The sequence below is a fragment of the Bubalus kerabau genome, chromosome 4 (assembly GCF_029407905.1).
Source record: "Bubalus kerabau isolate K-KA32 ecotype Philippines breed swamp buffalo chromosome 4, PCC_UOA_SB_1v2, whole genome shotgun sequence".
Classification (NCBI taxonomy): Eukaryota; Metazoa; Chordata; class Mammalia; order Artiodactyla; family Bovidae; genus Bubalus; species Bubalus kerabau.
The window spans coordinates 107,936,471-107,961,226 of record NC_073627.1 but is presented as its reverse complement, the minus strand read 5'-3'; the positions used below and the strand labels follow the sequence as shown (position 1 = coordinate 107,961,226).

Here is a 24,756-nt window from a genome sequence, read left to right as displayed (position 1 = left end):
GGAAGGGCTGGCGCGGGGTAGGGGGTGGGGGGCGAATGGGGAGGCTGGTGAGGGCAGGAGGCGGGGAGACCGGGAGGGAGCCTGCCCCCAGAGATGACACGCACCGCTTCCTTCTTGTTCCCTGCTTTCGAGTTTGCTTTATTCCCATCCCAACCTGGCTTACTCCCTCCTCTGCTTCCCCCTCCATCTCGCCGTGTTCCCTCCTCCCGGTTGCGTTGCAAAACACGGCCATGCCATCTGCAAAGGTGTCGCGATGCACTTCCCCAAATAACCAGTCCGGCGCTCCAGCCCGTAGTCACCCTCCGTCTGCGGGCGCACACCAAGTGGGGCGCCCTGGGTGCCCTGCACCAGGCCTCGCAGCCTGGGCGCAGTTGCACCGCGCGGGGCGGGGCGCAGCAGTGCGGGCTCCAGGGGGACAACCGCTCCTGGGTCCCGACACTTGGACCGGTTTCCGGCACACGCGGGGAAATTGCCTCCCGCCAGTGTCTGCGCACTCGCCTCCGCCTCCACCGCCTGGATTGCATTATTATTTTTATCCTGGTTGCAGTTTGCAGCCGATCCTGGTGAGCCCGGGGCTGGCCGGACTGCTGGTAGGGGGGGGTGGTGGGGGTGGCGGGTGGAGGGAAGTTGGACGTGGATCAGGCAGGAAAAAAAAAGTTTGGCAGGGAGACTAAGGAAGGAGGGAGGGTGGGAGGGGGCGGCGAGCTCCCGCAGCTCACGTCTCGGCGCCCTCGGGGCCGGAGCGAGTGTGTCTGCGCGTGAGTGTGAGTGTGTGTTGTGCGCGCTGGGGCCGGTGCGTCGCGAGCAGCGGCGCGGGCAGCTGCTTCTGCTCGTGCCCTGCCCGGGAGCCGCGGGAGGACAAGGCGAGGTTTGGTGGTGGAGGAGTGGTGGGGGTGGCGTGTGCGTGTGGCTGTGAGTGTGCGCGCGCGAGCAGCGGAGAATCAGGAAGTCACAGCAGCGAAGCGCACACAGACATGTTTGATCGCCGTGACATGACGCGCGCGAGGGAGGAAGCGGCAGCGGCTGCGGGGGCCGGGCCGCGGGCTACAGCGCCGGCCTAGGGCTTGGGCGGGGAGACCCGCTCCGGCCGCCGGCAGGGCCGCCACAGCAGGCTAGGCGAGCCCCGCGCCTCTTTTTGTTTCGTGTCCCCCAGGTAAGGAGCCTGAGCCGCCGCAGCCCGCCGGGTGCGGAGCTTTCCAGTTTTTTCCCTCCCGGCCCCCTCCGGTCTCCCGGTCAGGCTTTCTTGCAAAGTCAGGCGGGCGGGAGAAGCCGGCTCCCGGCCCTCCGATCGATCGCGTGGAAAACTTTCCAGCGGGAGGCACTGCGAGGGGAAGAAGGCCTTGCTGGCTGCTGTCCCTTGTCAGTTCTTTCTCCTTCGGGTCCGGAGAGTGGAGTCGCTCTGCCCCGGGGCTGTTGCACATTCAAACTTCAGGCCTAAACGTGCCTCCAGCTTTCGCCGGATTTACTCCAGAAATTAAATATTCAAAGTCGTCCGCTTGGTCCTGCCAGGCGTTTGGGTTTTTGAAGAGCAGAAGGCAGGCATGGGAGTCGAGGGGGATGGGGGTGTTGTGCAGAATCCATTCCTTCTTTAATGTCTGCAGCGGGTGTTATGTAATTTTAGTAGCACACGGGTGCAAAGCCCATACTGGGCTTCTCCCCTCCTTTGTTTATATAACTTTTGGGAGAGTTTTGCAAGGTCCCCCCCCCCCCCTTCCTTTTTCTTCTTTCCGTTCTCAACCTAATGGAGCTTGGTGCATTTGAAAAAGTAAAGCGACTTGGGTCAGTATATTATTGAGAGGTGCTATCCTTAATCTCCTGGTTATTATGCAGACTGTGTTCCTAACAGTGTGTGATGTTAGAGCATAAGGAAGGCATCAAGGATACACGTTTGTCTACTGCACTGAGTGGTTATTTTTAACGTCTCTGTAGCATCAGTAGCAGAGTTAAAATTTCAACTTCCATTTTAAAGGACTTTTTAATTTACACCTGGATGTGCCATGCTTGTTGGAAGAGAATGCTTGTAGGCACAGAAAGATTGTTGTTTTCGTTACTGAATGGAAGAAAAATTCTATCTAAGCGTGTTAAGTAAGACTCAGAAACCTCTGAGAACTGTACTGAAACAAAAGCCATGCCCAGCGTTGGTTGTGTGTATATACTTCGCACATTCAAATGTTTCAGTATTATTTTATTTGCAAGACCACTGCTCCAGGCTTGTTTGCCTATAATAGATGTGCTAGGCTTCTAGCTTACCTCTAGCTTCCTGGTGAATTGTTAAGAGGTGTGGCAGGTTTGGATCCAAGTTGGTGAATTGTTATGCAAATAAAACACACTTTTCTCTTTTAGGAATCTAATTGTCCTTTTATTCTCCTAGACGTTTTTTTTTTTTTTTTTTTTTTTTTTAATTAAAGCTCCCTAACAACTTGAATGTTTGCTGGTGGGAAGAGATTTGGAGATACCATTAGGTACATAAGATATTTATGGATGTGACTTGAAGTAGAAAAGCAAAGCTGTATACAGCCTCTCCTCTACCTTGTTAGGGGCATTAAAGAGACAAGTCAGGTGAAGAACATTGTAAAATAAATCAGAGGAGTTTGGGGTATCTGAACCCTTAAAAAATTGGCAGAGGTGAGAAGGTGCCTCCTTCCATGAAGCTTTTTTCTCCTGAGTGACATCAGTTACATCCCAATTCAGGGACTAGCTGCTCTGTGGGGTTTCACAGAAAATATTCACCACCAGAGTGTGTTCAAAGCAGCCTTAGATCTTTTCTTTTGTTCGGTTTTTTTAAGTGGTTTTTGAGCATTTCTTGTCAAGTTTCTTAAAAAGTGCTTTGACCAACACCTGAGGCTTGGAACTGACCAAAAAAAACCACAAAAAAACAAAAATGCCTTTGCTTATGTTATACTGTTAATGTTTGGATTCTGTTTAAAATATTTCTGGCGCTATAACTAGAAAGGAACACTTTGGCAAAGAAATAATTATTTAAAACTTTTTTCTTTGATGAAGTTTAAGATAACATAAAAGCACATCTCATGCTTTTCTCAGAGATCATTGTGGTACCCTTTATATTCCTGTACTATTTTGACATTTCATTTTAAGGGCTTATTATGTGTTGAAACAAGACCATGAAAGAGAAGACTTTCATATATTATAGAAGTGGTGCCATCCTCCAGTGTTTTCATGTTGAGTTTTGTTTTTTTTTTTCCTTTAGAAGTCTTCCTTTGTAAACAAGGCCTTTGTCAAACTCTCCTAGGTCAGCAGCTTTTTGATACTCCAGAGAAATAATAAATCACTGTTTATGACATCTTGACATGGTGCCATGAGAAATGAATTGTCACAAATATAATGCTAAGGAGTGTTTCCCTACAGTAGCATACTGAGATAGGTCAGACCTGATTTAGTCACCAAAAGTTTTGATTTTCACTGTTTCTGGTCAGGATGATTTTAGAGAAGTCAGGGACAATTTGTTGCTTAACACAAGTGGCCTTAGAAACTTTATATAAATGAGTCACTTTTCTCTTCTGCAGTATTTCTGGTGAACAGATGAAAAAATTTCCCTAATGTGAAAAGCCATCTTTCGGGAGCTGGTTCTGATTTTTTTCCTGTCCATTTTTTTCTATAAAAGAATGATTGCTCCTTTTTCTTAAACATATTCTGTAGGTGGTTTTGAACAATAGAGGATGCTGAATTTTCTGTCGTCTTTGGAAGTGTTTGTTTATGGAACTTTAATCTCTAGCGAGTTAATAAAGTCATGGATCATTCTATGAGTAGTGAAAATAGAAAATACAGGTGGTGGTAAGTTATTTGGTAGAGTATTTAGGAAGGCCTGGGGTGTTTACTTTTTCTACATAGAAAGTCATGACTATACCAGCAAATATAGAAGTCTTAGAACTTAGTTCTTCCAGAGTCATTATGAAGCATAGCATATTTATTTGCCTAAAAGATATTTATCACCAAGTTAAGTGGGATCTTGCAACCAGGGTTTGGAAAATTTTACAACTTTATTATTGTTTATTTTTACTTTTCCCCTTCATATTAATATAGCCCTTTTCTTTGAAAATGTTTAGATATATTAGAAATTTTAAAGATACAGTCAAAGATACTTGAATACTTATACTTAGCAAAACATATAGCACAGCTGATGAAATTCAGGAGCTACATAGCTGAATTTTTTGACTGTTGGTTATAAACATTATTTAATTTTAATTATGAGAGAAAAAGTCATTAATTCATTCATTTAGAGTGATGCTTTAGATATGAAATACAGGATTTTTGACTGAAATATTAACATAAGTGGTGGCCTTCTGGACTTCATTATACATTATTATGTAACTGAAGCCTACTGTGAATTGTGATGTTTTATTAGATATGAGACTTTCAGAACATTCAGTTATCATCAGAAAATATGCCTGTAGAATTTTATACCTTTAAAAATAACACAGTATTCTATGTAGTGTTAGGTGTGTAAGCATCAGTCTTCCACCTATATATCATTTACTACTCTGCAAGCACTAATATTTTAAAAATGTTTTAGAAACTGACCTAGTTTAAATATGGGGTGACCCTTTTGTAGATCGATGAATGAAGTTGATAGAAGTTGAAATAAATTTGAGGTTTAAAAACTGTTAAATAATAAGTCCCCTCTCCTTTTGTCATTTTGTTTAAACTGAATTCAGAATTGGGGGATTAAAATTACTTAAAAATAGAAAAAAAACCTCTGACCAGAAAGCATTGGGGTATGTTATTTTACAGGTGAACAGAAGTCCAGGGAAAATTCTATATCAGTTTATGTTAGGATTGTGTTTTCTTCCTTAGGATAACTGTATATTTCTTTATCTACTTGAGACTGTATTGTCCAGTGTTTATCATACTACCAGGAGTTAAGTCATTGAACTTGAAACTTGAATGTCCATGAGGAAAGCTGGGCAAGTAATAACATTGCAAATATTTGCAGTTGTTTGGCAGTTTTCTGTTGCGCTGTATTCCTGCATGTACTAAAATGCTATTTAAGTGAAGTATATAATTCCATAAAAAATGAATGATCTGCAATTGAGAATTTATGTCTTTTAAAGAACGTGCCTGAACACGTATGCATAGTGAATTGTAAACCACACTGATCGCGTGATACAGGGAGAGATCTGGGTGAGCTCTCTTGAGTCCACAGGGCAGATATTCTTCATGATGGGGTAAGATTGTGGCCAGAGCAGGCCAGGGGTGAGGGCCCTGGGAGCTGATCATCTGAGATCGGAAGAAAGTCCTGAGATCACAGGCACCGAGCCTAAAAAAAACTGTGAGAAGATCAGTGTACCAGTTTTGACCTGCTTGCCCAGAGCAAGAGGTTCCAGTTAGAAGAATTTTCAAAAGATAAAGTTGGAAAAGGTAGAAAGACTTGCTTTCCAGGGGAAAGCATGAATTTTTTATCCAGCATGGGTTGGAGTCTTCTCTCAGAAGTTTGGAGCATTGGAATTCATGAACAAAAAGTAGAGCTATCTAGCAGATTGTGAATGCAAGTCGAGGTTGGAAATTGAAGCCTTTAGAAGGATCTGCGTGATGATGTACATTTTTCTATGATAGCTCACAAAGTGTCTTCATATGGAATATTTTATTTGCTTCATATCAAAATTGAGGTTGTAGCTGGCTGCTGTTACACCAGTTTTGTAAAAGAGAATTTGAAATTCAGGGGTCAAATAAACTACTCTGTGATTTATTTTTTAATAGCATTAATTATTAACACTGTAAATGACCATTATTCATTTTAACTGCAATGAACTTGAAGGGTTTGTGCTTGAATTTTTGTTGCTGCTGTGAAAGTTGGGCATATCAAAGCTAGTCTATCACATAACCGTTTCATTCAGCATATAATGGTCAAGTTTTACTGCTCAGTCAGCATACACCATGTCAACCAGAAGAAGTTTTTAAAATATATACGTGTTTAGCATATAAATAAAATTATCTTAGCTAACAGAGAAGGAAGTGGCTATCATTGATTGTTATCGGCATCCCAGATTAGGTTGCCTTGCAAAGAGGCCTAACAGAACCTAGGAAGGATGGGTGTGTGTATACACAAATTAGATTTCAGGAGTGTCACGCTTTGCTACTAGCTCATTGGTTTGTCTGTTTGGTTTCTGACCAGTTGCCTAGCAGTTTGGGTTGAGCTAAATTTGAGAAGTGATAGTTATCTGTGATTACCTGTGAACACAAGTTTGGGGGTTAGACAGGTGCTGTCTACCAGAGGGCTTTGTTGTTGAGGGGCTTCTAGTACTTTGAGTTTTCTTGTAAACACCCTGCTTAAAATAATCTTTCCTTTGTGGAAACATTGGCTGCCCTCACCGAAGAGATCATCAAATTGCATCACAGGTAGATGCTTCTGAGAAGGCAGCTCATGGTATGTCCAGGGTGGTAGAGTCAAGAGCCCAGCTCTTGTTGAGGCAGCGCCCGGGGCTCATGGGGCTGTAATTAGCCCTTGAAGTTGGTTGTTCTCTCTTGTCCTGCGCGGATCTGCCTCGAGGCCCTTGCCAGGTCTGACTCTGGGCAAGGACAGTCCCAGGGCTTTTTATTCCAAGTAAGGGTGGCAGCTCACATCCTAATTTGTCCCCTTGACTCAACGATGAGGAGTTCACAGAAGCCCAGAAAACGCAGCACACTTTTCACCCAACCACTTTTTAAAACCTCCTCAACTTTGAACGGTAAACTGACATTGAATGGAGAAAGCTGTTTTCCGAGCTTCTTTAGAGTTTCGGGCCAGCCACGTAGAATACTCACTGTAAGCCCAGTGTGGTTTTTATCTGTGGCACAAATCATATCATGCACTGTTTAAAGTTGCATGTCTCAGGCCAAGAAGCACGAGGGCTTTGGGGATATTTCACCACCTATCCAGAGAGCCTTGGCCTCTAAAAACGAAACTTCAGGTCGGTTTATTTCTTTTATCTTCCTCGCTATTTTTACCGGCTCTCTGCTCACCCATCAAGAACAGCAGCACTTGTGTTCCAGCTCCAGGGAAGTTGTTACTTCTTGTGGGAGGATTATCAATTCATTTGTAGAGAAAGCTACAGAGAAAACAAGAAATCCTTCAGGGTCGGGGGAGATGGTCTGAATCAGCAAACAGACATAAAAAGAACTCTTATCTTAACTCTCTCCTGAGCCTTATCATTCTCTGTAACAGCCAAAAAACTTTTAAAAGAGTGATTTTTAAGGTAGTGAACTGGGCCTAACTTTTATTTCTAATATTCCGCCTTTGGCCCTTGCCCCTGTGTCTTTCTGTAAACACAGCGGTGATAAAGGTCTGCTGGAGAGCCCACGTTCCCCCACGCTTCCTTATTGTGTTTGGCGAACAGTTATTTAAGAAGCATTGTCTAGTCAAGGTGGCTCTGTTTCCCCAAACTTTTTCTGTGACTAGAAAACCACAGTTTCTCGTAAACACATGTTTATTATCTACTTCAAGCCCTCACTGAAACACCACCTTATCCATGAAGCCTCCCTTAATTCCCTTCTCTTGCCTCTGCCCTCTGAGATATAAGTCCTCTATTCTGCCTGTGACTGCAATGGACCCTCCAGCTCAACCCCTTCTGGTCTTGCAGAAGCTTGCATATTTGTTTGTTTGTTTTTTTCTCACTGCTATACATGGATAAGTCTTGTTTCCCCATCAGAATTGCCGAGCCTTGGGGTAAGCCATCTGGTCATTCTTGTACATCCTTCATCCCTTGTGCCCAGGGAAAGAGTCAGGACATTTGAGAATAGATCAGTAAAACAGATCTTCTGGTTCTTTGATTAAATATCACCATCCTCTTAAGTTCATAACGTTGTCTGTGCCTCATATTCCCTCAAGGGCTTTTCTTCACTTCTCTGTCCCTTCGTACATTAACATATGATCACAGCCACACCCTAATCCCGTTGCAACACCTTTCCATCTTTGTTTCTGCACCCTGCGCATTTGGCCAACCTGAGTGACAGCGCTGCCCGCTGGTGGACGGCCTGGCTTGCCTGATGTTGCCCTGACTTGGTAATGGGCCCGGAGTCAAGAGATCAAGTCGCCCAGAGATGTGACTTTGGGCAAGCTCTGTGGTCCCTTTGTGCTCTCCTCTTTTAAACGGGGACATAACAAGATGTATCCTCAAGTCAAGTCACTAAAATGATTCAGCCCATAGGGCTGTGTTGTTAAGTATTACTGCAGGCATAGGGGTCTTTCAGCTGATTGGAGTAAACCACAAAGGTACAAGTTTTGTCACTGGTTGTCTTGGTTGGACTGGTGACCCTTAAAATTCCATGAAGTTGAACTCCTTTTAATATGCAGATGGGTGTGCCCAGGGGCTTTCGGGCTTTCTGCAAAGGGGAGAGGAAGGAGGTTCGGGCAGAGGGAAGATGTCTGCGGTGGTTGGAGTTGTGGGAAGCACCAACAACTTTTATTTTTAAAAGCACACACTCCACGGTTGTAAAGGCAGGGTCAGAACGAAAAAAGACAGGGTGTACTGCTGAAAAATTCTTGGCTAAGAACACAGCGGCCTGGCCCTCAGGGAGTGCTGGTGTGAGGTAGAGGGAAGCGTTGCAGGGAGGATGGAGGCGGGGGTGGGGCTGGCAATGCCAGTGTTCAGTGTTCGGCCCTGTCTGTTTTACCTCCTCACACACACACATCTTCTTCATTATGTTGGCCACGTAATTGTGGAACAGGTCGTTCTTTTTGGTGACTGTGTAAAACTCACCCCCTGCCCCTCCAACACCAGATAAAAATAGATTTTGAGTGTTAACTTTGTGGAGAGACCAAGAGCTCCTGCCCCATCAAGGTGACCAGAGCTATAGCCTCTCCCCCATCCATCCTGCCCCCAACCCCACCATCATCACCGCATCTACCTCACTTCATCAGTGCTTGGAAGAAAGAAGAAAAGGCTTTGGATTGCTGGGCAGAGGGGGCAGGAGGATGGGTGAGGGAGAAGATGGCTTGACCAGTCCTGGACTTTCAACCTTAACCACGGGGACTTAGTCATGACCTGCACCTCTGCTCAAGACTCGCCCCTCTTTGTAATCTACACCCCCAAGTTGTTTTACGCTATGAGAAAGTCTGATTAGGTCTTGGAGCTGTACAATGAAGTTGCCATCAGAAACAACAAGGAAGGAAAAGGAGGCCCGGACGGCGCCCTCATCTCTGAAAGGTGCTCTTCTTTGGATGCATCTTTGGGGGATGGTGAGACAGCATGCATCCCAGGTCCTGCTGGGAGGGTCACTGATGAGTGCCCCCACACACAAGATTGGAGGAATCAGGAGATGCTGCAAGTCATGGATTGGCAGATGCAGGGAGCCTTAAGATGCTCCAATTCCAAGCTCCGAGGAAACTGAGAAGCCCCAGAAGAAAGGCGCTTTGCCCGGGACCCTGAGGGTTGGTAGCGGCCCTGAGATTGGCAGACAGGAACCCAAAGTCTCTGGGGTCCCAGTCAGAAGCCAGAGAGTCACAGTCAAGTTGCGCAGTCCAGATCCCTTAGCTGGGCGGCATGAGGAGCATTGCTCATTTGTTAGACTATGCTGTTCCTCTGAGCTAATTTCTTGTGTGTGTGCTCATCTATGCTATTTCATGGACACACGCATTAAGGGCATGCTTCTAAAGATTCTCGACTTAAGAAAAAGTTTCCCATGCGACATGTTAACATTCCTCTATATGCCCATACTTTGCTACTTCCTGTCTCCTGTGTTTTCCCCTAAGAAGTTTTTGGTAGTTTCCTATAACAAAAAATGAGGAGTGTTTTTATGGGACTGTATACCATTCATTACAACCTTCTGTGAGATTCCCAGGTGAAAATCATTATATATGCAGAAAATCGTTAGATATTAAAATATAAAACATGAAAAGTGGAACTACCAGGCTGACTGAGCATTTGTATCTTCATTGTTCAAACTTGTGGTATCTTACCATCATAGCCACTGAAGCCAGTTTCAAGGTAAACCATAACAGGAAGTAAGCAATTTCCTTTTATTCACTAAAAAATAAAGGGGTTTATTAGTTTGCTGATATACATGAAAGAACATTTAAACTTGGAGTACCCCTGAATTGACGTCAGCTTCCTAAATTTAAAATGCTGACTGAACATGTGTGTGTCGGTACGTGTGTGTGTGTGTATGTGAGGGGGTGGAATGCCAAAAAAAAGGTTACTTCTGCCTGCTTTGTTAATCACAAAGAAAAAATAATAACATTTGGCTCTCTAGTGAATTCAAGGCTATAATTCACCATCCAGGCTTCCCTGTTGTTTTAGAAACCACTTGAACTGGGTTCTCTTAGTCCCCTCTTGTATCAGCAAAACAGTTTGAGTGATCCCTTGCTCGAAATCATTCCAAAGCAGCCTTTCATCGCTTCCTGTTTTAGCCCTAATTCATTTATCAGATTGGCCCAGATCCTTGCCTCCTCTGTTAAGATTTCTTTGTTTGAGCATACCTTGAGCACTGATTGCTCTCCTAATTTTTTATTTTTTAATAATTGACTCTATTAATAGTTTGTCCATGCAGTTTTGTCTACAGTTCATTCAGTTTTGTTTTGTTTTTTTGTTTTTTTGTTTTACTCCACACTGGTTGGATGTGCTGGGGAAACAGGAGCAAGGAAGAGCAAGTCCTTGCCCTCATGGCCCTCACATTCTAGAGATTCTTCGAGAGGTGACGGTAGTTAGCTAAGAATGGAAGTAATGTGTGTGTGTGTGTTAGTTTTCCCTCTAACCTTTCATTTCTCTGTGGACAGAACCCTGCTGTGGGTGACCAAGCCCCTATGGTCTAATTTCAACCCTTCTACTTGTCAGTGGGCACACAAATCCATTTAGGATTTTGTGAGTTCGGCATCAGAATTTTGTGCATACAGGTGTGTGCCCCAGGTGACATAATAAGTCATCATGACTGTCCTGGAGTCATTCTGGATCATGGAGACATCAGAATTCAGAAAATAGCTTATTTAGTCATTTTGGCTTATATCCAAGAGTCAGTCATACCCACCCCATGAGGCAGTTCCCCACTGGGGATGCCAGGAAGTCTTGGCGCATAGGAGATGTATATTGCTTTGCTGGAGAACCAAAATTTCCACACCTCATCAACGTGTGGAAATCAAGGAGTCGTAGACAACTTCTCTTGTGACTCTTGGACCCCACAGAGGGCTGGGATGAATCTCTGGCCTCAACTGTACATGTGGTCTTGTACCCATTAACTGGTGGGAGGACCACATCTTAGCCTGTCCCTCCTGTTCATTTCTGCTGCAGTGGAGGTGGCAGGGGTGGGGAGTAATGCTTAGTAAGAGTAACTGCTTGTTGTGCCCGATGCAGAGCTGTGGTTTTACGTGTACTACTGCATTTTAGCCTCCCTGTGTAATTGTATACGTGGATGTTTGAAGCCATATTTGTCCAACTCCCATAACCTCTGCTTTTCCCATGGTTGGCAATTCCCTTTCATTCTCAATTTATGGAATTGTACTTTTCCCCCCTTTTGACTATCTAGAATTCTCTGAGAAGTTTGAATGCCCATTGACTTATGCAAGTGGTTCTTGGTTGGGTATGTCTTTAGGAATTTTATATTTTAACGGCTTTGGGGTGGGGGGGGGAGGTGGTGGTTAATGACTTGTAAGGTGCCCAAGTAATGGAGAGCATCTGTTGACTTCAGTAATAAATTTCAAGATTGTTTATAATTCTGCTTATGTGTTAAATTTTAGTTTCTCCAGTGAGTCTTTTTTTTTTTTTTTTTGCATCTTAGATGATTTATATCTTTCTGGAGAATCATTTAGAGTTGTTTTTTCTTTTAAACAAGTGGTCTTCATAAAGAGGAGGGCAGATGGATATGGATATGGATATCACGCCCTCTGAAGCATCTGGACCAAACAGGGGAGTTCTGTTTGATGTTTGTTACAGAAATGGCACCACCAAATACTAACAACTGTTTTATTCTGATCTTAATATCATGTTTAAAACATCCCTTTCTCTTTTCTTCTTTCCAACTCAGTATCACTGTACCGACTGGCAGAGACAGGAGAAGTAGATGTCCACACCCACAGACCCTGGCGCGATGCCCCACCCGGGGCCTTCGCCAGGGCCGGGACCCTCTCCTGGACCCATTCTTGGGCCCAGTCCGGGACCTGGACCATCCCCTGGTTCCGTCCACAGTATGATGGGGCCAAGTCCGGGGCCTCCTAGTGTCTCACACCCTATGCCGTCGATGGGGTCTGCTGACTTCCCTCAGGAAGGCATGCATCAGATGCACAAGGTGAGTTCATTCCCCTTCCCAGTCTTGTCTTCTGAGTCATGGATGGCTAATAATCCCTGATAACCAACACCCCCCTGCCCGCTTTTTTTCTACTATGGTTAACAAGAGAATCAGCTAGGTTTTTTTCTTATCTTGTTTCTTATTAAAAACATACATTCTTAGGCTCTTTTATGGTTACAGATGTTACACCAGTCAGGAAGATTTGATCTTGGCTTTTAAAAAGGTGTTAGCTATAATATGCAGCTTTGACAGATTCTGTGGATTGGGGGTTGCAAGTATTTTGACTTGGTGAAGAAGTAGGAGTTAAGTCTTACTTTTTTCCCTCAACTACGTCTGTTAAGTAACTTACACCATCTATGAGTAACATACTGAAAATTATTCTTCCCTGAAAAGATCCCAGAGGTCCCAAAGAGGAAAAGGGAAAGTGAGTCTTTTCCTAAAGAATATTTTCAAAAAAGCCTTGACAGAAATAAAACAGTTTCTAGGGAATCCTTGAAAATGCACTTTGCTGTCTGCCTGTGAAGTGGCTTTCTTCTGGTTTTGGAAGAGGGCTCTGATTTTGTGGAGCCCAGGCCCAGTTGTTATTAAGGTTATAATAATCTGCCATTTGTGAGATCCCGATTGTTGCTGTGGGGATGATCATAACGGTATGACTTTGGTATTATGGTTTTGTAGGAGATGTGAAAAAGAGAGAATGGCCTTTTGAGAAAGCAAACAAAATCTTCTGTTGCGATTTGTGTTGAAGGGTAGGAGTAGCCACTGTGTGTTACCTGAAGGTTATGCCTGATGAGATGCATGGCCGTGTTACATCTATTTTGGATGATATCACAGATAGATAAGGTAGTGAGGATGCTTCTTGATGTTAAATAGGTGAATCGTGGAAGATACTGGTTTGAAACAGAAAGGTTACTGCAAAAAAGTACAAGTCTTTTCTTTAATTGGTAGAATTGGAGGTCAGTTTTAAGGTAAGGCGTTGCAGCCCGGGAAGGGAAGACCATTTTTCACAAATTTTTGTTATTTGATGGTTTTCAAATAAAAAAATTAATACATGCTTATTTTGAAAAGTAAAACCATATTGATCTAAATAAGTGGTTCACCCCAGGTAATAGCTTATTGTACATACTTTTTTTCCTTAAATTTTAACTAAGACTCTGATGTATTTTTAAATTAATTAATTAATTTTAATTGGAAAATAATTACAATATTGTGATGGTTTTTGCCATACATCAACATAAGTCAGCTACAGGTATACATGTGTATCCCCCCATCTGGAACCCGCCTTCTGCTTCCCTCCCCACCCTATCCCTCTGGGTTGTCCCAGAGCACTGGTTTTGGGTGTCCTGCTTCATGCACCAGACTTGGACTGGTCATCTATTTTATATATGGTAATGTACACATTTTAATGGTATTCCCTCAAATCATCCCACCCTTGCCTTCTCTCGCTGAGTCCAAATGTCTGTTTTCTACGTCTGTGTCTCCGCTCTGCACATAGGATTGTCGGTCCCATCTTTCTAGATTCCATGTGTATGTGTTAATATACAGTATTTGTCTTTTTCTTTCTGACTTAACTTCACTCTGTATAATAGGCTCCAGGTTCATCCACCTTGTTAGAACTGACTCAAATGCGTTTCTTTCTGTAAAAAATATGGAACACTTCATGAATTTGTGTGCCATGCTAATCTTTGTATCATTCCAATTCTAGTATATGTGCTGCTGAAGTGAGCACTGTATATACGCTTTTTGCGCCTTACTTTTCTCCAGCTTCAATAAAAATACCATCTAAGCATAGATTTGCATATTCAGGTGATATATTTAATTTTTTTTTTTCTTTTACCATAATCGAATCATATCATCATTGTTAATTACTTTGAGACTTCTTTTTCATTTTACTATATCATGGATAGCCCTATAATATCTCCAATATCTCTCCCTGCTTTTTTGTTTTCTTTTAAATACAGGTTTTTAGCTTGTCAGGTATGTAAATAAATGCTTATTTTCCATATCATATTTATTAGGAGATATTGAATATATAGACATATCAAAGTCATTACATTGTCTTGTGTTCATATTGTATTAATTGGGGGATTATATTGTAGACTGGATCTGTCAATTGCAATCCTTAGTACAGATAGGTGAAATAATTTTGGGAGGGTTTAGGATGCTTTCACCTTCGAAATGAAAGATAAGATTTGAAGGAAATATTTAGCTCACCTTTATTATTATTTAAGCATTGAAAAGTTAAACATATTCATAAGTGTTACATCATTGTTATGTTCTGAATTGTTTTTATTTGTAATTATATCTTCTGATCCCTTCTGTTTTGTTCTCTAGCATCTTTGTCACGTTTTCTCCTCTTCTCTACCCCCATCGATGCTATTTTTTTGTTTTGTTCTCGTTCTGCAAGTTTTGCATTTTCTCATCCTGCTTTTCTTCGGCTGCAGACCCTCAGATAATTCCCTGGGTGAGGACATGGTGACGTGCCTGGAGTTCACACCTGCTGACCAGATGCTTCACTTTCTGAAAATCTTTTTATGGCAGCTTTATTCCTTGTCTTTTCTCCTCCGTCTCCCTCTGAGCTTCAGCTTTTTGCTTTTCAACATTGCTGGAAATAAATAAACAAGTGGCCTAAATACATCTGCTGCTTTGCTTTGATTTCCTCTCTATTATTACTATTTAACAGACTCAGAGACAGTCTTTATACCAAATTCTTCCCATTTTTCTTCTGAACATCCTCTTTATGGTAAATTTCTCCTCTTTTCAAGTGCGTGCTTTTGACTCTGCAGAAATTAACTTTGCTTTCTCCAAAACTGCAAACACTCATACTTTCTTGCTCAAAGTCATTTGGTTTCTATAAACTCCTGGAAATATTCCTTTCAGGCTGTTTTGAAAATTGCTATTCCAGTTTGAGGAGGAATAGACTTTTCCTTTCTCCAGCACGTGCTCCGTTGCCCAATTCTGGATTAGATTAGTGTCCATTCAGTGGCTGTTTCTTGTGGGTCTGTTGTGTACAAGGCCTGAAGCCCTCTTTCCAGCCGCTGTGTTCTTCTTTTCCAAACTCTGCCTTTCACCCTTTTTCTTTCTTCCTCCGTCTGTAGTACAGGTTCATCTACTTCAGCCTCTTTCCCTTTCAGTACTTACCCCCATTCACTGCTCTACCCTGTCTGTTTTTCTTTTCCCAACTGCCATGGAACTTTCTGGTTTCAACTTTTAAACTTTCCATAGGTTCCTTCCCCTCTGATGAAAAAAAAATTACCCAAAAAATAGATCATCACAGACATTTCAAAGAGTTTTTCTTCCTCCATTCTGACTTTGGACTCACTTCAACATACAGCAGGTTTCAGGACTTACTTAAAAGGGTGTAGAAGAATAGCTTATATTTGTCTGCCTTGTCAACAGGACTTCCATCTTTATTTGCAGGTTTTGACATAACCAAAAACCTTTCAACTGTTTAAAGCCTTAACTTTTGACTTAACAGGTAGCTTTGCTGATCCTATTGGTGTAGTCTTCTTTATTTATTTTTTGTCTCCCATCTATGAAATCTATGTAGTATATAGTAATATATGTAATATAAATGTAAAATTATATGGCTATCATGTGGTTAATAGATGATGGGGCCACAATTTTGAAGACTTTATAGGATGGGCTCTTAAAGCACCAGATAGAAATATTGTGCCTTAAAGAGGTGCCTAACTGATGTCCTATTAATGTTTCAGCCCATGGATGGTATGCACGACAAGGGGGTTGAAGATATCCATTGTGGATCCATGAAAGGCACTGCTATGCGACCACCTCACCCAGGAATGGGCCCTCCTCAGAGTCCGATGGATCAGCACAGCCAAGGTTTGTGTCTGTTACATACCTGCTCTGGGCTCCATATCATAGTCTTTCATCTTTCCTATTGTTATTTTAATTATGACTTGCAAAGAACAGAACTTGTCTAAAGATGGGGTCTGGCAGGTTTCTTTTCCCTGTAGAACTCTCCCCTTACCCCCCACCAACACAACTTTATGTTTGATATGGGCAATTTTCTTTACAAAATCCTAGTAGTTTGACTGGCCACCATGTGTCCAAGCACTCTGCAAAGTGCACTGTGTACTTCATGCAGAATCTTTGCCTTGATCTTGTAAGATACATTATATCACTCCAGTTTTATAGGTGGAGAAGCTAAAGCTCAGAAAATTTACTTTGCTTCTATAAGTTTGCATATCCAGTAAGTGACAAGTCCAAAAGGAGGACCCAGGTCTGCCTCCCAACAACAGTACGGATGGGTGATAGCAGGATGAGCCACCCATGTCCCTTGAATTGTACACTCCTCCTTCATAAGGTGACTTTTTCTGGCAGTGGAATAACCTGTCATCACTGGTGAATGGCTATCTTAGTCTCTTAGGGCTACCGTAACAAATTGCCAGAAGCCAGTTTGTTCTTGCCTGGAGAATCCCAGGGACGGGGGAGCCTGATGTGCTGCCGTCTACGGGGTCTCACAGAGTCAAACACGACTGAAGTGACTTAGCAGCAGCAGTTGGCTTAAAACAATAGAAACGTATTCTCTCAAAGTTCTAGAGGCCAGAAGTCCGAAATCAGGATAAGAGCAGGGCTGTGGTCGCTCTGAAGTCTTTAGGGAAGAATCCTTCTTTGCCTCTTCCTAGCTTGTGGTGGCACCAGCACCGTTTTGACATTCCTTGGCTTGTAGATCGGTCATTCCAGTCTCTGTCTTGGTTTCCACATGACGTTTAACCTCCATGTCTGTTTGTGTGTCCAGACTTCGCGCTTTCTATATGGACACCAGTCACTGGATCAGAGTCTATCCTGATCCAGTATGACCTCATCCTAACTCAGTTACATCTGCAAAGATCCTAGTTCCAAACAGGGTCACAGTCACAGGCGCTAGGGGGTATGTCGTCAATATAGCTTCACAGGGGACAGGGCTCCACCCACAGTTCCACCCGCAGTAATGGCCAAATCAGTATATGGCAGCTTTCTCTTCTCCTGGGCGCTTTTCCCTCTCATTGTTGAGGGCATATTGAAGATAGTGGAAAGTATATCCAAAGATATAATGTAACCCTTTTCAGAATCACTATATGGGCATTTCAGCATGTCAGGGGCGTGATTAATCCAACACTAATTAACCTAATGTGTTGATATTCTAATTCAAAGTGTATGCTTTATGTGTTGTTGTATATACATTTTTGTAATTTAATGTATATGAGTTTTTTCCTCCATCCTTGATCAGATGTCCATCCACCTGAGGGAAGATTTTTGACTGTCGAGGTGGAGAGACACGTTCACTTTTATTTTTTTTTCACGTGGACCATTTTTAAAGTCTTTATTGAAGGTGTTACAGTATTCTTCTGTTTTATGTTTTTGGTGTTTCAGCCATGAGGCATATGGGATCTTAGCTCCCTGACGAAAGATCAAAACCCTACAATCAAGGTGAAGTCTTAACCACTGGACTGCCAGAGAGCTCCCTGTATTTGCTCTTAAATATATACATATATTTTTATATATATATATATTAAATATATATATTTATATACATATATTTATTTATATATATAAATGTATATATTTGTGTATATATGTATATAAATATATATATATATTTATAAATAAATATATATATACATATATATATTATTCAGTCTGCTTTTCTAACATGGTCAAGATTTTACGAGTCATTTGTCACACTCACATCTGCCTACCATCAAATTTCAGATCAGAGTCTAGGATCTTCAAAAACCTGCTGGAATATTAGTGAAAATGTACTCCTATGCCTCCATGAGTTGCTTTTATATATATATATATATATATATATATATATAACTAGACTCTGATCTGAAATTTGATGGTAGGCAGATGTAAGTGTGACAAATGACTCGTAAAATCTTGACCATGTTAGAAAAGCAGACTGAATAATTGGGACTTTTTCAGGTACAGAAGAAAGAATTTGAGCCGTTCAGAGGTTAGAATGAATTAAGACAATACTTTCAGGTTTATCATTTAAATTCTGAAGAGCCAGGTGCCTTCACAGAGCTAATGTAGATCTCATTTTTAATACCTGGGAGGTATAGATGAGTTATATTCAGTGATTCTCAAAGCCAGATGCTGGCTCTGTCTGCTCCTGGCTTTGCAGTACTTCTAATAGTGGGGCCCTGGGACAACGCCAGAGGAAAACACTTGACATGCATGAATCATAAGTGAGGCTCTTTACTTTTATGTATCTTAAAATTTCTTTCATTGCTTGGTTCCTTTCTTGGACTTCTAGAATGATGATATTTCTTGGAATTTCCAACACTTGGCACAATGTCTAGCACATAACTGGATATTTAGTAAATTTTTTTCAATTAGAGAAGTGAACTTTATGTATTCAAAAAACACTTTTAAATAGATCTTAATTTTTATATAATTTCAATAAGTTATAATTACTTTGAAATGCAGAAGTCTGCATTAAATTAAATGGAATTGGAATTAGAATAATATTTTTCTCTAGAAGAGTAAAGTGCCTTATAAGCTGGGGAATTCGTTGTTTAAAATATGCTTTTGAATAAGGTAGTATTGGTATAATGTAGTCTTATTCTATATAATGAGCTAAAAAGAATTCAGACTCCATAATAGCATATATCTTTAAAAACTCCATTGTAGGAAGCTGTTTATAAACACACAGGTCCAGAGAGGTGTGGTATTGATCAGAAAACTGCCAGCTTTAACTACCTAGCAACCTATTAGGTTATTTTAAGGTATTGGTTGAGAAGCAAAACCATTTCCTTCAATAAGTACTAAATTGTGTACCGTATGGTCCCAATGATAACATTGTTTATTTTTAGTCCACTGGATAGAGAAAGCCTTCAAAGAAAAGTATAATGTTGTGTGTGTGTGTGTATAAAGAGAAAACTCATGTAAAATTGGCATTTGAAAACTCAAGTTTATTAAAAGGAGAGTGGCTGATTGCCTCTCTCTCTGCAAAAAGATGAAACTGGGGAGATAATGCCCTTGAAGCTGAGGGAAGGAAAACTGCCATTTTTTGACGACTTTTAAATGAGCAAATTAAACCAGATTTCAAAAAGAGCAGATTCTGCATCAACACTGTCATCCTACAGACAAAGGTATATTTACTCTCAGGCAATTTCTTCACCATTTTCTCAACCAAAGATAATTATGCAAATATGTTATTTTGTTTTATCATTTAGATTTTTTTTCTGATTTTTCCTGAAGTTTTATGGAATGCCAGTCATGTCAAAAAATAAAAAGAAATCTCTCTCTCTTTAACTGAAACACTGTCACATTTTTAATGTCATACTGTGATAGAATGATTCTATTAGCATCTCCTGCAAATTCTAGGAAACAATTTTTCCCACCCCCCAGTTTTTTTCTTACCACATTTGAGGGAAGATTTTGTTGTATTGATTAATTCTGGAAAATGATTTTTATTTCACTCTTAGTTTCTTTCTTAACAAATTTGGGGTAAAATGAATTATTGTACTTAGTGCAACTACGTGTCTCATCTTTATAATTTTGCCATGCCAGAAGTCATAGTTGAAAAGAGCGATCTGATGAACAGTGTTACACAATGACACTTAGATTAGATTGTCTAATGTTTTGGTCAGTTGTATTAGGCATCGTGTGATTTATCACGGGTAAGCTATAATTGGTGCCGACCTTAGGAAAGAGGACAGTCCAGAAGGCAGGAGACGTGACCCATTTTAACACCTGGTTGTATCCCTTCTCCCATGAAATGTCAGTAGCTATAGTAGGAAGTTTTTCCTCCAGTGATAGATGCAGGGTTGGCAGAAGGGTGGTAGGGAGGTGCTTTCATAATGAACAAACTACCATTTTGCACCAGCATTACAATTTGGAGGTGAATTTTAACCTCATTAAGAAGGAAAAACGTGAATGATGAAGTTAAGTGTATGTTATTGATACTCTTTAAAAACGTTATCATCCTGGGATTTGAATTTCTGCTCGTCTTGCAGGCTGATTGCAGGGGCATTTTCTTAGGCTAACTTCTATGATCAACCCTAATGCCTGCCTGATTTTTGTGCTCGATTATAGAGTAGGGATTTCGGGAATGAGAGTTAGCAGTTTTTCCATTTCTCTTCAGGGCAGGATTACTCTGAATGGAGTTCTACATCTCACCAATTGATAGAACAAAACCTACTCTTGTCTTAGGGGATCAGGCTAAATTTGTTTCCCTCTCCAAATGGCAATTTGAGATAAAAGGAACTGTATCCTTTATTTTCTCTAGTCTTTCAAATGATGATGTTGAGTCCCCAGGCAGCGTGGGTCAGATATTCGTGAGCCTCTGTAATTCCACATAGATACAGAGAGCAGCTTCAGCTCAAACTTGATTAAGTGTTGAAACACACGGCAGATGCCTAATAAACACCTATGTGATGACCTTTAAAATAATTGTGATGCAGGCGGATTTATTAATGGCAAAGACCTTTAATTTAATATTTTACATCGTGTCTTAGAATGCCTTTGAGTTGATGAGTTAGGCCTCCATTTGAATGGAAGACAATGTTTTGGGGTACAGCAAACCACTCTGTCCTCTCCTTCCTCTTGGATCTCCCTTCAGCAATGTGCAGTCCTATATTTTTCTAGGGATTCTTTGGCCAGACTCTACAGTTCATCTCTTGAAATACGTTTCTTGAAAATTTTGTTACATTTTGACTTTTCTTTCTTAAGTATTCCTTTTAAGTCTCTTTATCACCCAAACAGATTACTCTCATTTTTATATTACATTGTAAATGGTTCTGGGCTTCCCAGGTGGCGCTAGTGGTAAAGAACCCATCTGCCAATGCAGGAGATGTAAGAGACATAGGTTTGATCCCTGGGTTGGGAAGATCCCCTGGAGGAGGACATGGCAACCCACTCCAGTATTCTTGCTGGGAAAATCCCATGGACAGAGGAGCCTGGCGGGCCCCAGTCCATGGAGTCACAAAGAGTTGGACACACCTGAAGTGACTTAGCTTGCAGCACATAAATGGTTCTAGAAGATTTTGGAAGCTTTCAAGCCTTTAACTTATTTTTATATTAATACAACAAAATTAATATTAGACCATGGAAAGAACATATGCCTTGGAATCAGGTGAATCTTGGTTACCAGGATCTAATTGTGACATGGTGTAATGTGCTTACTCTCCTCATTTTAAAAAATGAGGTGACAGCACATAGCTTCTGGGAGTGTTGTGAGGATTGTAGAAAAAAGTGTATGCTCCATTCTGCTCACATCCCTCTAATTCTTTGTACCATTTCTGTGCTCCCATCATCCTTAAATCTACTGGCCAGACCACCATCTTGCTTTTGGTTTATTGACATCCACCTTACACACACACACACACACACACATACACACAAACACACACACACTCAGCAAAGTCCCTGGGAACTAATGATCCCTAGAGTCATAACCAGCGACCAGTGATGGAATATAAATACCCCAGCTCCTTCCCTGGGATAATAGGGAGGCAAGTTCCGTACTTTATCCCTGAGCTTTTGTGCATGAGATTAATCTTCAGGCATGTACTACAGCAACTGCCTTAACCATACACTCCTTCTTGGCTTCCATCCCTTCCTCATTTTACCTTTCCACACTCCCGTCAGTGTCCCTGCACCTTTCAGATAAATCAGCTGCACTCAGTCTTTCCATCAGGCTTTGTTTCCAGGGAAAACTCGGCTAAAATAGCATGTACAGTGCCTTGCTTAGTGCCTGCAACCATGGAGGCCCTCAATAGCAAATTATTCATAAAGTGCATAATAATAAGCCAAATAATATCCCTATAAGAGAGTCCTCATTCTGCACTGCAATACAGCAGATAGCTTCAGGTTCTGGTCTCTAGGCTGGAGCTCCTTTTAATGTATAATACTGTCCCCGTGCCCTTCCTCTAGGTGTACAACAGGCACCACTAGTTCACCATCTAGGACACGTGAAAGTGAAAGTGAAAGTCACTCAGTCGTGTCTGACTCTTTGCGACCCCATGGCCTATACAGTCCATGGAATTCTCCAGGCCAAAATACTGGATTGGGTAGCCTTTCTGTTCTCCAGGGGATCTTCCCAACCCAGGTTTCCCACATTGCAGGCGGATTCTTTACCAGCTGAGCCACAAGGAAGCCCAAGAATACTGGAGTGGGTAGCCTATCCCTTCTCCAGCAGATCTTCCTGACCCAGCAATTGAACCAGGGTCTCCCACATTGCAGGCAGATTCTTTACCAGCTGAGCTATCAGGGAAGCCTCCCGGACACATCGGGCTATCCACTACTTGAAATGTGACCAGTCCCATTGGAGATGTACAGTAACTTAATACGGAGACAAAAATGTAAAATCTCTAATAATTTTTATCCTTTGAAATGATAATATTAGGGGTATGTTGGTTTAAATTATATATTATTACAATTTTGTCTGTTTCTTTAAAATATATATATATATTTGATATACATAAATTTTAAATTATATATAATCCCATACTTGTTAAGTTACATATGCTTTAAATTTCTATCAGTCAATGCTGTTGTGGAAAATCGTCAGGATCTCCAGGGATGTTTCTCTTTCATGGTCGTGGGGGGCAGCCTGTGACCTCTCCCCTTGTGTTTTATTCCAGGTTACATGTCACCGCACCCGTCTCCGCTGGGAGCCCCAGAGCATGTGTCCAGCCCTATATCAGGAGGCGGCCCGACCCCACCACAGATGCCACCGAGCCAGCCAGGACCCCTCATCCCAGGCGACCCTCAGGCGATGAACCAACCCAACAGGGGTCCCTCTCCTTTCAGTCCCGTCCAGCTGCATCAGCTCCGAGCCCAGATTTTAGCTTACAAGATGCTGGCCCGGGGCCAGCCCCTCCCCGAAACACTGCAGCTTGCAGTCCAGGGGAAAAGGACGTTGCCTGGCATGCAGCAACAGCCGCCGCCACAGCCCCAACCCCAGCCTCAGCCGCAGCAGCCGCAGCCGCAGCAGCAGGCCCTTGTTAACTACAACAGACCATCTGGTAGGTTAATATGCAACCCAGTGAATAATGCGAAGGTCCAGCTCAGAGAAGGACGGCTAAGCACACAGAAGCGCTGGGCTGCTGTCAGCCCAGGGCCACCTTCTGCTGCACCTCGCTGGCTCCCTTGTCTGCTTTGCTTAGTTGGCTAAGATTCGTGGTCTCCTCGGCCGTGAGTCCTAGAGGGGTGCTTCTTAAACCTTTGGAGACTCTGGTGAGAGCTGTGGCTCTAAGCAAAAAGCACAGTCCCCTGTGACTTTGCATTCCCTTTCAAGGGCTTCAAGGTTTGTGGGAAGCCCATCCACCCCACCCCCTGCCAGGTTAGCAACCCCTGCACCTGGTGTGTTCCATTGCCAGCAGGCACGTCTTGAATCTCTCCTCTCCTTTAGCTATTTTGTGTCTGTTGATTTATTTATTTCTATCCTTTTGGTTGTGAAAATACCTTTGAGGAGGCTTGCAAGAAAGCATACCCATGGTAAGAAATTAACAAGTAGAAAATTCAGAAACAGAGGGAAGTAGAAATCAAAGTTGGGAGATCAGCCATGGGGCTGGGGGCCCAGGAGCTCTTGTGAAGGCTGCATCTGCACTTCCAAGGTGACTGGAGCTGCATGGTGGTCAGGAAAGGGGATAGCGTCAGGTGCCTGGTCCTCGCCACTCACAAGGAAGTTGCTGACCAGTTTCTCAGAGGACACAATCTTTTCTAGCATGAGAGTATAAAGTAACTTTCCCAGGTGGGATTATTTTGTTAATAATTATTATTGTAAGGAATACTGCATGATAGAGGCATCAGTAACATTTGATCATAATAGAGTAACAGAATCCACATTGCCTGTTTCCTCTAGACACCAGCATCAGAGCTGAGGCTGACATTCTGTAAGGAGCTGAGATGCGATAGTCTTTGGTAATGGGCTGGTGGTCTGCTTGATCCCACTGAGAGAATTCAGAGCTCCAAGAAGCTATAGGATGATCTTCCATGAATGTTATTTTCTCTGGGAAGATTTTTGTTAGCCACTGGATAAGCACAAGGTTTATGGTTCTGTTCTACTAGAGCTTTGAATTCTAGAGAATTTGAATCAGGAAATTTGAATTCCAGAGTGCCTCCTTGTCACTGATGCCCTTTCCTGTGAGTGGATCCCTCTCATTTGGGTCAGTCCTGACATCTGATCATTGCTACTGGTTTGGGATTATTGGTCTTCTTCTTAGGTTTTGGGACTTAGACATTGGGAAAGAGTTCAGATTTTTTTTTTTTTTATTATTACTAGTGTTCTTCCTTCTGAGTTGGTAGATGTTTCTTTCCTGGTAGAGGAAACCCTGAGTTGCCTACTGAAAGGGTAAATTCATCTTGTTAATTGTAGATGGAGCCTTAGGAATGGTTTTCTAAAGAACACGAAAGTACCGTGTCATTTCCAGACTTCTGTGTGTGGGCTGCAATGCTCTGGTAGGTGGAGGATCCCATGGGACCAAACATTAGTGATTGTAAAGGTTGTACAGGGAACCTGTGCATTAGGTGGTAGTTTGAACACTCATTGTGTCTAGAGGCTTTAAAATTGCAAAAACTCTTGCTCTTAGG

General features: G+C 42.2%; 1 protein-coding gene and 1 pseudogene across 9 annotated transcripts in view; one reads left to right on the top strand and one right to left on the bottom strand.

Annotated features, from left to right (window-relative positions):
* The window catches only part of SMARCA2 (SWI/SNF related, matrix associated, actin dependent regulator of chromatin, subfamily a, member 2), a 180,861-nt gene that overhangs the window by 1,374 nt on the left and 154,731 nt on the right, over positions 1 to 24,756 (top strand). For 3 of the 9 annotated variants that reach the window (XM_055578212.1, XM_055578205.1, XM_055578213.1), the window contains exons 1-4: positions 879 to 1,153; positions 11,950 to 12,210; positions 15,924 to 16,050; positions 22,806 to 23,189. In XM_055578212.1, the coding sequence (XP_055434187.1) occupies positions 11,986 to 12,210; positions 15,924 to 16,050; positions 22,806 to 23,189 (736 nt within the window). In that variant the 5' untranslated portion in view covers positions 879 to 1,153; positions 11,950 to 11,985. The other 6 variants (XM_055578207.1, XM_055578211.1, XM_055578206.1 and 3 more) reach the window with 5 other exon arrangements.
* LOC129651902 (uncharacterized) lies at positions 13,850 to 13,936 on the bottom strand (annotated as a pseudogene).